This window comes from Pholis gunnellus (genome assembly GCF_910591455.1).
Source record: "Pholis gunnellus genome assembly, chromosome: 6".
Taxonomy (NCBI): domain Eukaryota; kingdom Metazoa; phylum Chordata; class Actinopteri; order Perciformes; family Pholidae; genus Pholis; species Pholis gunnellus.
In genome coordinates, this window is record NC_136532.1 from 6517533 (window position 1) to 6529527 (window position 11995).

Sequence of the window (11995 nt, forward strand, 5' to 3'; positions counted from 1 at the left end):
AATTTAGGAGCTTTATATTATATATATGCAATGCTCGGACCTTGAATTTTATGAAGGATAGAACCTGTTTATTCACAGGTTGAAAGCCTCTACTTGTTTGATTGTTAGAGACACAACATATGTTAACTGATTGCAAAGAAACTGAATTACAGCTTCAAAATGAACTCTTCCGTCTTTGGACGAGGGCATTGAAAGGCCAATCACAGTTCATGCATATAACTACAGTACAAGACGGTAGACCACCTAGGATGACAGTTGTTACTGTATCCTTCATGAAACGGGCCCTCAACCAGAGTGATGATTTCACATTCAAGTGCAGAGGCAAATCATTTGTGCTTGTTGCTAAGGGCACTAGGGTGGTCAACCCATCAAAGCCAGGAATATTTTAACAATACACAGTACTGCACAGGCTACACACAAAGCTATTACATATGATGGATTAACAGGACAGAACTGTAATGACATGAAACCTTGACTAAGACTGGAGGTTTGCATACAGAATGTCAACATCCTCCACAAGTTATTTCAGCCATTATCTATACCATTACTTTTTTTTTGGCATACGAATAACTTTTATACTATGACTTCTGTCAAACTTACCGTGTCTATTTTATGACTTTTTTTCAATGTGCAATACTATACCTTTTTAACAAACCATAATATGACGTTTTTCATCATTCTTTACTAAGACTTTTTTTTAACATCTTAGTAACTAACGGATTGTATATGGACCCAATTGCAGCACACAAGATTCCAGGAACCGTTGTCTTTTATTATAAACTTAGCAGGTACAGAATGATACACAAAGTCCTTGGCAGAGCAGCAGAAACAGCAGGCACAATGAATCCCAGTCAGGAACAGAAGGCGTGTTTACCAGGAGTCAGGCGAGACGGGGAGATCAGGGCCCTATTCCTCGTACGTGGCTAACTGAGTTAGCCGGATAATTTCCAGGATGAGATTACCTAAGTGAGGCTTTTCGGTTCCTCGAAGCAAGTTTGGAAAAATCACCATAGCAACACATCCATAAGCCTGAACCTGCTCCAGAGCAGGCTTGAGCTAGATCCGCTGGATAAGCTGCCACTCCCCCGGAAAACAGTGTCAGCTCCCTTCCTCAGAGATCCATCGATGAGGAAGCGATATCAGTCAGATTAGCGTTTTATAGGGAGAGAGTTCTTCGAGATCGCCAAGATCCGTTATCACATCATGATGACTTCCTGTACGAGCGCTATCGATTCTGCCGACAAGGAATCATTTATTTAAAGACCTTCCCGAGCCGTACATTGAACACCACACGCCATCTACTGTCTCACGGACTGTATCACAGCCTCGCGCTGTTTTGCGAGTGGTTCATGTTTGTACAGTGTCGGTGATGTGGAGAACATCGGGAAAGCCGCTGCATGCCGTGCTGTTCATAAAGTTTATTTGGCGATTAAGAACTTATGGATGTGTTCATTACATCACCATGGCACATGTTGTATTGATCACCATTCTGAATAATGTTTGTGTGCTTAGTGTTTACTTGCTCCCGTGTCCTCTTGATGGCTGGTTGAACTACATGATGGTTGAAAGCACTCATAATGATGTGACAGTATTATTAGTACACCATAGATATCATTGTTGTAGAACATGATTAAGGTGGACTCATGATACGAATAGAGAGAATTACACACAATTTATTTTCACTGCTTATTATGAATAATACATACACACTGATCCGCCCATACACAGATTCACACACACATATTCAAACTCCTATTCTATATGGTAATCTACACATACATGTATATACACACATATATATATATATATATAGTACATGATACATAAGTGCATACACCTACATATATCCTCATAAGTATCTATTAATTCGTATCAGTTAGATACTCTTTGGGCTTGTTTTTATCTACTTATTCTGAAAGTGTTGATATAATTATTTTCGCTATAGATCTCATTGGATGATGCATTCCATTAAGCCTACTGCCAGCAGGCACATTTAAAGAAATATCATCTGATTGATTGAGGTGATGAGGCTCTTAAAATTAACCTATACATTTTCCCAACACTTGCGCATTTAACGAAGTCTGTGATATGTTGCCATGCTTCTCGTCTAGCCCTCGCAGCGTTAGATTTCGCAATAATTATGGTCTTGAATTCCTCATATGCGTTCATGATTATCTCCTGCTCGTCAGCGGAGTAAAAAGAGGCTCTTTCTTTGCGTTTATTTGCCGTTGTACTGTTAGAAAATCATGGTTTCGGTGATCGACGCTTCCCCCTTTTGAAGTAGGACGGACACGCGCAACGATCCTGTTGTCTGACATCTGGTTCAAATTAACGAGACTGTTTGAGCGCGGATCAGCCTTTGAGGAACCGAGATAGCCTGATGTCAATCATCGAGTTAATTTAAGCTGGATAATAGGACATTTGATCGACTTAGTTCAACCACGTACGAGGAATAGGGCCCAGGGGGAGGCAGGGTCGACAACAGGAAGTCAGTCCGTGATAAAGCGCTGGAAAGTCTGGCATTGAAAAGCAAAGAACAATCTGGCAATGAGTGTTTGAGAGGCAAGAGTCTATATAGTGGCTTGATTAGAGATCAGAGGCAGGTGAGTGAACAGGTGAAGGGAGTTAGACTGATGATGAGGAGGGAGTGGCTGAGTGAAGAGGCTGTGGAGCTGAACTGTGACAGTAACATACTTATATTACTTTCTTATATCTTTTTTCAACATACTTAAGTATGACTTTTCTCATACTATAACACTTTGATGTTTCTACATATTATACTAAGACATACTATGCCTTTTACTTTTTAAGTCATACTAATATGGCTTTTTATTGTCATACTATATTATCACTTTTTCAGGCACAATATGCATCTTTAGTCATAATGTACTCTTTTGCCATACCAGGAGAATTTATGAAAATGTTGGATTATTATATTTTGACAAGCTATACTCTTGAATATGTCATACTTTAATGTTTTTTTAAAGACATACTATAGTTTTCAACATGCCATACTATGACTTCATGAGTAACTATAGCATGACTGAGATTTTCTTTTTTTACATACTATAACTTATACAATGATTTGACTTTTTTTTAAATACAGTCATTTTACTTTTTATAACTACAATGGGTCAAATTTGGACACTATACTACTTTTTTTCTAAATGTTATGCTGTTATTTATTATGTTGATATACTATACTATGACATACTATAGTTTTTCTTGCATTGTATAGTATTACCTTTTTCCTATTATATATATACACACACACACACTATGCCTTTTTTGACATGTCATGGTGAGAATAGGCAGAGACTGGAGAAATTCAAATAATTCTGTAATACAATCTTAGCTACAGAGACTTTGATACATAAAACCATAGCACAACCTTTAATCCTCTAAAATGTTCTGTCCAACATAAATTAAGCAAAACTGGGGAAACGGAGTTCAAGCTATTGGTAGAGAGGCAGACTACAGTGACAAGTGCCCAGGGGTGCTACTGCTGACTCCCCTCAGGTGCAAATCAGCAATCCTCACAGCAAAAACACAGCGTTCTATATTCATATCACAGTGCTTTAGCATGCATGCATATGGTGGAAGGACCTCACCAACATTGGCACTCTGTCACTGAAAGAAAATAGAACAAATACAAAAAGATTTTAAAACAAAAAGTGAGTCAGTTTAACAATATCATTTGAAAAGAATTGGGAACAGATTAACAGTAGCAACACAGCAGTTGTAAAACGGCAGCAAATGAACCTACAAGGGGAACACGGGGATTAGCAGGGCTCATCATGCTGCAAAACACAATTCAATGTTGTGACCCTACTCACCACCTCTGCTATGGGGCATCATCACATAGAATAACTCAAGGTAGGCAGTAGAACTATGGGGTTCCAACACAATATTCTCAGCCAACATGTCAGACATGAGCTAGAACAGAAGGCAGTCAACCAGCTTAAAAATGCTGCCATGTTAAAAGATCACTTCAACTACATACCTGTAACACCAATCACTACCAGCCCCCGGAGAGACAGAGACAGAGGACAGGGGCCAAAAGAACGGCCCAATCCCAATCTGCACCCTTACGGACTTTGAGGCGCGCTCCCGCGAAGTCCCTGAGGGTTCAGGATTTAGGGGGGAGATTGGGATTGGACCAATGAGCCGAGGCCAACAAGTGCTTTTTGTAATCTGGCCCTAATTAGGGAATTGGTTGGGGGAGGAGCCAGGCTTGGTGCTGCATTCACCAACACTACACCATATGTTGCATTCACTGGCACTGGAGGAGCATTCCCAACCACACTTTCAGAGGAGCTTACCAAAAAGTACCGACATGTGCCTGCAGGGAGAAGGGACAGAACTGCACCAGCAGCGTGGCAAACAGAGAGGGAGACTGCCAGGGCTGGATGACAGCACATCGCGCCCATCAAACATTCCCGAGGTGACCCGACGAGGAGAAAGCGTTTGGTCACTGTATGAAGGAGTGGAAACAAATGAACCAGACCATGTGATGCAGAGAACAAATGACTTAAGAGAACATGCGTGTGTAACCTTGGAAGCATCCAGGTCAGTGGGATGCTTCATCGTGCGAGGGTTGTCGCCATTGTGTTTGTCCTTGATAACAAACACCTGATGGGAAGAACCAAACACTCAGTTTTCCCCCTATCTTAGGACTGAAAACACAACAACTCCCTGCAAACATGAACTCCAACCTCGTGGCTCTCCTCATCTCCTGCTACCATGCCCACAGTCTTGATGATGGGGTGTCCAGGGTTGTCCACCCCGGTCTGGATGCATTGGTGTAGCATCAAGTTAATGAAGATTTTCTTGTCCTTCTGCCCATAAATGGTTGGGGTCGGGCCTGTTGCCATGCAGTTGCTGTGCTTCCTTAGGTCAGGGATAGCTGCACTGTAGACAGTTATCAACAACTAAGTTAGTGTTAGCTTCAGTAAAAGAGCTATTTTCATAGTATAGTCCGTAATCCTGAATACATCAGTTGATTAATCGATTTAATGTAACTATGATTAAACAAATACTTGTATCGAGGAGAATTTGTATCATGAGGTTTGAGCATCTGGCTGACACATCGTTACATGTATTCCCATACTGTATTGAGATGGTTCAAGGATGATTTTGATTTAATGTGTGACTTTATATCTTTTATCAAAATATAATCATGTGAGAATTATAATGCTGAATGTATCGGTTACGCTGTACACCTTTTCAAAATATAAAACAAAACAACAAACATTTAGTTTGCTATTTAAAGGAAAGGGAGAGAAAGAGTGTGAGACAAACCAGACAGCGGCAGATGGAGTGAAAGAGAAAAATGGCATGGTGTGAATCTCAAGACAAGTTGAGCAAGTGTTTGTAGATTCATCGCCCCAAATGTTGTCAAGGAGATGTGACAAGTTGTTAGTGTGGGATCTGCTGTCAGCTTTTAGTTCTGATGAACCGACTGGAAGATGACCGTAAGCATTTGTCTGACCAGTGGGAGTTTTATAGCAGATCAACCAACACGACTCCAGTTTCTGAGAGACAGATGGATGATAGTTAGTCGAAGTTTACCACAACACCGTGGGTGTGATGTCTCAGCCCTTTCCAGTCAAAGACAGACACTCATTTGCTTATTGAAAATGATTAATACTGGAAAAAGAAATAAGGACAGGGCATCTAATATTAGAGATACAATGCATTGGTAATGCTGAATTTGTTGTCTAAAAGGTTGAATAAAAAGTTTTCCTTTACAGTATAAGCAGACGGCTGTACTCCCCAAGTTTGTGTACTATTGTTCCTCAGTGGGAGACATTTGCTTTTGTCCACACCCTCCATGTCAGTGCCAAAACACTGACTCATACAAAACACACATGACATACTGCAACATTTCAGAGGATATATTCTGAGCAGGGTTGAAGGTGACCCCACATTTTGTTCTGCCTAAAAAGGCATATTAGCGCATGCAATATGCTCATACTTACAGCTAATGAAGGAACAGTTAAACACAGTTATGCATGTTTTGGGTGTCTTCCTTTTGAGTCCCAATACTGAATATTAGAGGTACACCTCCAGCTGAAGTGTCACAGTGCAACCAACCATATAAACCATATGAACCTTTATCTGCTTGCTCAATTTAAGATGCCAGGTTTTGTTTACTGTACTGATTTATCACAGGAATTACAGTAAGTAGTACTGTAGCTAAGACTGACTGATCATCAGAGCTATGTTATTAGTGTGTGTGTGAAAGAGGAAAGAATGTAAGGTCTTTGCTCTTCTTCTGTATTGTGAAGAAGAGCACATGCAGTTTCCTATTGTGAGCCGAGTTTGATTGTGTGCATGCTAAGTTTTATTGTGTGTATGTATGTATGTATGTATGTATGTGTGTGTGTGTGTGTGTTTGTGTGAGTGCATGTGTGAGTGCATGTGTGAAGAGGCAGGCAGACATGCTGACTGACAGTAGAAAGAGGATTGTCTGTCTGTTGCCCAGTGAGAGGCTAATCCTGAGATGTGTCCCCATCTCTCTGATCCCATCTCTGTTCTTCAGTCTGCTCTCACTCTGCAGATCGAGCGTCTCTGGACTGAGCTGCAGGAAACACTCTTCAGACAAACCTCAGGTGAGTGGTGGATTCTTCGTCCTCACCCCTCAGCTCTTTCTCTTGCAGCTCGGTCTGTGTTTCCTGCCTCCTTATGCACACATGCTTCCCTGGGAGAAGTAAAAGCAATTGTTAGTATTTAATGCATTCTATAATACATATAATGTAGTCGATAATAGAAGTTTGTGTGCACAAGTAAAGAGACTTCTCTAATCTTTTCATCTTTTCATCAGCTGTCTCAGCCTTTTGTTTGCACTTCGCTCTAAGGCGAAACACTTGCAGCTGCTATGTATAGCCTACATAGCAGCCTCTTGCATTAGGGCATCTTAATCTGCCTGATAGTAACAGAGACCAGCCGACTGGCAACAACTGGTCCCCGTTCATCTCACGTTGAACATGTCTTTATTCATTTCAGAGCGTTCAAAGGGTACAGGTGCCTCTCTTCATTACTTTCCTTCTTCACTTAATCTTCTATAGTCTCGGATGAAGATCCCTCTAATCCTACATTTTCCACTGTCTTTCTTACCCTCTAACCCCTCCTCCTGACCTTAATGTGACACCTTCTGTACTGCCGCTCCTACTGTCTTAAACATGTTTGTATTCTTTCCACAGCTCCTCTCAAACTCAAATTACTCTCTCTCTTTCTCCCCCACACCACTTCACCACACTCTGTCTCTATTTTTTTCTCACGCTCATCTTGTGTAAACTCAGATGACCTGCTCAAGATGCCAGAAGAGATCATATGTTGTCCTGGGCTTAAGCCGACTCTAAACTTCACCTTAACCTCACCGACTGCTACTTACAATACTGTGTTGTGTGGGTGTGTGTGACGGGTGATTTTGAGCCATAGCTAAAGAAAAATATAGAACTGCAATTAGTATTATAAGAAATGTGCAAAGATACAGCAGCATCTCACTATAATATGGATGTACATTGCAGTTTATGATGCTTTATCTTTATACAGGCGGGTGCTACAAGGGGCCGTATCTCTCTCAGTACCCAATCACAAATCATCTCATCACCTGAGCTGGTGCGACCAATCAGAAGGCTTCTGTCTGCTTCTAGAATAATCTCATCACACAGACAGCAGCACTATCTGTTACTCTAGCATTTGATAGGTTAATGCAGTTAGTTGCCTGTGAAGATGTGTGTCGATGGATCTTCGTGTCAACGTAAGATGTTGTTGAACTGCACACAGACAGTGGGAGAAAATGATTCAATTCCATCTGTATCCTCAACAACTTTATCACTTCAACACTTACATTTCTACTTCAATGTGTTTCCTTCTGAGTACTGAGAGCAACAAATACAAAAAGAAAAATATATGTCAAATATAAATAAATATATTACTACTATGTCAGTAGTAATTTCAATACAAAATCCACAATCATTGCTACCTCCAAAAATGTAGTAATGACTAACTGCAATAAAAAAGGTACATTGCAAATTCTTGGATTACTGCAATCTTACACAATGTTCTATTCTCACTACTGAGATTTAAGAAGAGAAATCAAATACTATTGTACAACAAATATTCTGCTCTCCTCTGTGCCTGTGGGCAGTCTAGGTTAACAATCTGATTCCCATTTATCAGCTTCATCTGGATGCCATCAGTGACATTCAGGCAGGATGAAGTTGATGGAATGTCAACTTTGCCCTCTGACCTTTCACTAGGTAACAAGACCTCATAACCATGGCAAACTCCTTCACCCGTATGATGTCTGGCCGTCACACGGCAGTGATTCTGGCCAGCATAGGAGCTGGCACACTGGCATCTGGATACCTTCTCAGTGACCACATTGTTGCTGCTGCTGAGAGGACGAGGCTCTATCCTCCCAGGTACAAGTCTGAGTGTGTGTTTGAGAGGTGTTTCAATAATCACCTGTACGCTACGGTTTCCATCAAAGAAGATATTGTTACAATTTTCAACTATTTCCATGACATTTCAGAATATTGAGACACAATGCATGGTATATGCAAAAAAACAACAATTAATGAACAACATATATGTATATGTTCTCATAGTACTGAAGCACTTAATAATATTTATCTTGGAAGGGTTTCGGACTATGAAAACAGCTCTACTGGTAGTGAAGCTTCTTTGTCGTTGATAACTTTCTACAGTGCAGATTACCCTGACCTGAGGAAGCACAACAACTGCATGGCGGCTGCCCTGACCCCAACCATTTATGGGCACCTGAGGGACAAGAAAACCCCCAATGATTGGACCCTGGACCAATGCATCCAGACCGGGGTGGACAACCCTGGACACCCCTTCATCAAAACTGTGGGCATGGTAGCAGGAGATGAGGAGAGCTACGAGGTTGGAGTTCATGTTTGCAGGGAGTTGTTGTGTTTTCACTCCTAAAGGGGGGAGCAAAACTGAGTGTGTGTTTTTTTTCCATCAGGTGTTTGCTGAGCTCTTTGACCCTGTTATCAAGGACCGACACAATGGCTACGACCCTCGCACGATGAAGCACCCCACGGACCTTGATGCTTCCAAGGTTACACACGCACATTGTCTTAAGTCTTTTTGTTCTCTGCATCACATGGTCTGGTTCATTTCTTTCCACTCCTTCATACAATGACCAAACGCTTTCTCCTCGTCAGGTCACCTCGGGAATGTTTGATGAGCGCTACGTGCTGTCATCTCGAGTCCGTACCGGTCGTAGCATCCGTGGACTGAGTCTCCCCCCGGCGTGCTCGCGCTCTGAGCGCCGCGAGGTGGAGCGCGTGGCTGTGACAGCTCTGTCCGGCCTGAAGGGAGACCTGAGCGGCCGCTACTACAGCCTGGGGGAGATGTCTGACAGAGAGCAGCAACAGCTGATTGATGTTAGTGCACAGTCACACACACTGAAAGACAAGGTTCTGTACTTATTTTTTTAATTGACCTTTGCCATCTCATGTCCCCTCTGTCTCTTTACCGGCCAATCAGGATCACCTCCTGTTTGATAAACCTGTGTCACCTCTGCTCACGGCGGCTGGGATGGCCAGAGATTGGCCTGATGCTCGTGGGATCTGGTAAGAAACTCAGTCCAGAAGAAGTAGCATACTGCTGTTTTAATCTTAGCTGTAGTCCCTGCATAGTTGGTCTAGAGACCGTTTTTGAGGAGATCTGTCTCAGAGGTTTCAGTCACAGCCATCACTAGTGTTTGGTTTGTGCTGGGGAGACAGTAATAGAAACGCAAATAAGACAGCTGCTAATCAGCGACCATCTTCATCCCATAACTTCTTTTCAGCAGTTTTATCAGTGTCTTATTTGAAGACAGGAATACTGTCTGACATCAGACACCATGAAGCACCACCACCACGCAGTACAGGACCAATACGACTGGAGAGAAGTGGATTATACGGTTGAAGATTACAGTGTTTTTCTGTTAAGTTATGTAAGAACAGATCATGTATAAAACACTGTGCCCCCATTGCTGGAAGGCTGTAAATCCCCACAACAAGCAGACTTACTCACTGCAAGACTCCCATGTGTTTTTTTCATGCAGTGCTTAATACGTCACTGGTAGAATTCTCAAACCTGCACTTGCAGCTCCTCTAGACCCAAACTAATAGTTTTTTTGATAGGTTGTTTTATTTCCTTAATTTATTCTTAACATGCTTTCCAAACAGCTGTTCTGCGCTGATCAAATGTCACTCTCCTCTTCACATTTAAACTATATCAGCAGATCAGTACTAACTGATCACTCAGCTTTGAAATGGAGTCTAAGTCTGCCTTCCTGATTTGTCTCAGGCACAACAACGAGAAGAACTTCTTAATCTGGATCAACGAGGAGGACCACACAAGGATCATATCCATGGAGAAAGGAGGAAACATGAAAAGAGTGTTTGAACGGTTCTGTAGAGGTCTTAAACAGGTGCACATGCCTCTATGTCTTCTTGCACAAACATGGCCCAGTGCAGATTTTTTAAAACAACTTATTTCTCCCCAAATAACTAATCCTTAGTAAAGCTTTGGAAAGACTTTACAAAAGCATAGTATAAAAAACGGCACATGAATTAGAATTAATACATCAAAAATATTTGATCTCCAGTCTGTTGCAATTATATTTTCAACATGTGTTCCAAAAAGTAAAGTAAAGTATAAATAGTGTTTTTCTCCAACTTGTAGGTGGAGCATCTAATTCAGGAGAGAGGCTGGGAGTTCATGTGGAATGACCATCTGGGCTACGTCCTCACCTGCCCCTCTAACCTCGGCACTGGGCTCAGGGCCGGCGTGCATATCCGCCTGCCCATCCTCAGCAGGGTATTGCAGAAAACACACCAGCGGTTCAATTTAAACAACCCACGCGCCCCTCCCACATTGTAGTTCTCCCGTCTGAAACATGATTTTAATTTGTGTGACGTTTATGATCTAGGACCCTCGCTTTAAAAGGATCCTGGATAACCTGAGGCTACAGAAGAGAGGCACGGGAGGCGTCGACACGGCTGCTACGGGAGACACCGTCGACGTCTCCAACCTCGACCGGCTGGGCAAGTCAGAGGTAAACACCTCAAGGGGGTTTAAGTCGGCAGGTAAAAGTAGAAATGAGCAGCAGGTAAAGAGAGACAGAGCCAGACACAGGACAGCAGACATCCCAGCAGGTGTGGTGCTGTGAATAAGCGTACCCACTGCTGTTCTTTAATCCGTAATCCAGGCAGGGATGTGCCGGTTGAGATTAAAAGAAACTGTCTCCTGAGCTGAGCCTCTCCTGCTGCACTTCCTCACAGGCTGCGATGACGGCCTCCAAGCGCTACCAGGTCATAGACAGTAAAGGTCAGGGTGGCTGTGATTGGACTCTGCCAATCACATCCGAGCAGAGGAAGTCCGGCCTGAACGGCTGAACTCAGTGAGCAAAAGTCCCCTGGTGTTAGTCGAACGTGCCAGATGTCAGCAGGTTATGTATTATAGTTAACGGACAACACAAAGCAGAGAACTGCAGAGAACTTACATTTAAAGACAGTTTATAAACAGACAAAGGTGACTGTTTCTCAACTACCTGCCATGTAATGGAAAAAGTACTAGTGCAGTGTTACTGGTTTTAAAAATATGCTCACTTTATTGGAGTCAAATCAGCAGATTTCACGTTTGCTCCTGTAGTTCTTATCGTCATAATATTTAGCTAAATCCTGAAGACCTCTGAAGAACATGTGGAGAGCCACTGAGGTAGCTAAATATTGGGACCATAGTGGAGAACATGATATACACTGTATATTTAAATGTAACCTGAACCTGATCAGCAACTATATTCACGTTGACCATGCGATTGTTGACACTAGTTTCCATGCATCCACAGGTCGAACTGGTACAACTAGTGATTGACGGCATTAACTACCTAATAGAGTGTGAGAAGAGGCTGGAGAAGGGGCAGGACATCAAGATCCCCTCCCCCATCCCTCAGTTCAGGAAGTGA

The 11995-nt window shown here is 42.3% G+C and overlaps 1 protein-coding gene across 1 annotated transcript; it reads left to right on the forward strand.

Annotated features, from left to right (window-relative positions):
• Positions 1-6497: 6497 nt before the first annotated feature.
• Positions 6498-11995, forward strand: LOC306697455 (creatine kinase U-type, mitochondrial-like; the record flags this gene model as incomplete). Its single annotated transcript, XM_079161380.1, has 10 exons — positions 6498-6618; positions 8268-8432; positions 8718-8916; positions 9002-9097; positions 9204-9425; positions 9529-9614; positions 10336-10459; positions 10714-10848; positions 10961-11086; positions 11879-11995. The coding sequence occupies exons 2-10, from the start codon at positions 8287-8289 to the stop codon at positions 11993-11995; spliced, it is 1251 nt and encodes a 416-aa protein (XP_079017506.1). The 5' UTR covers positions 6498-6618; positions 8268-8286.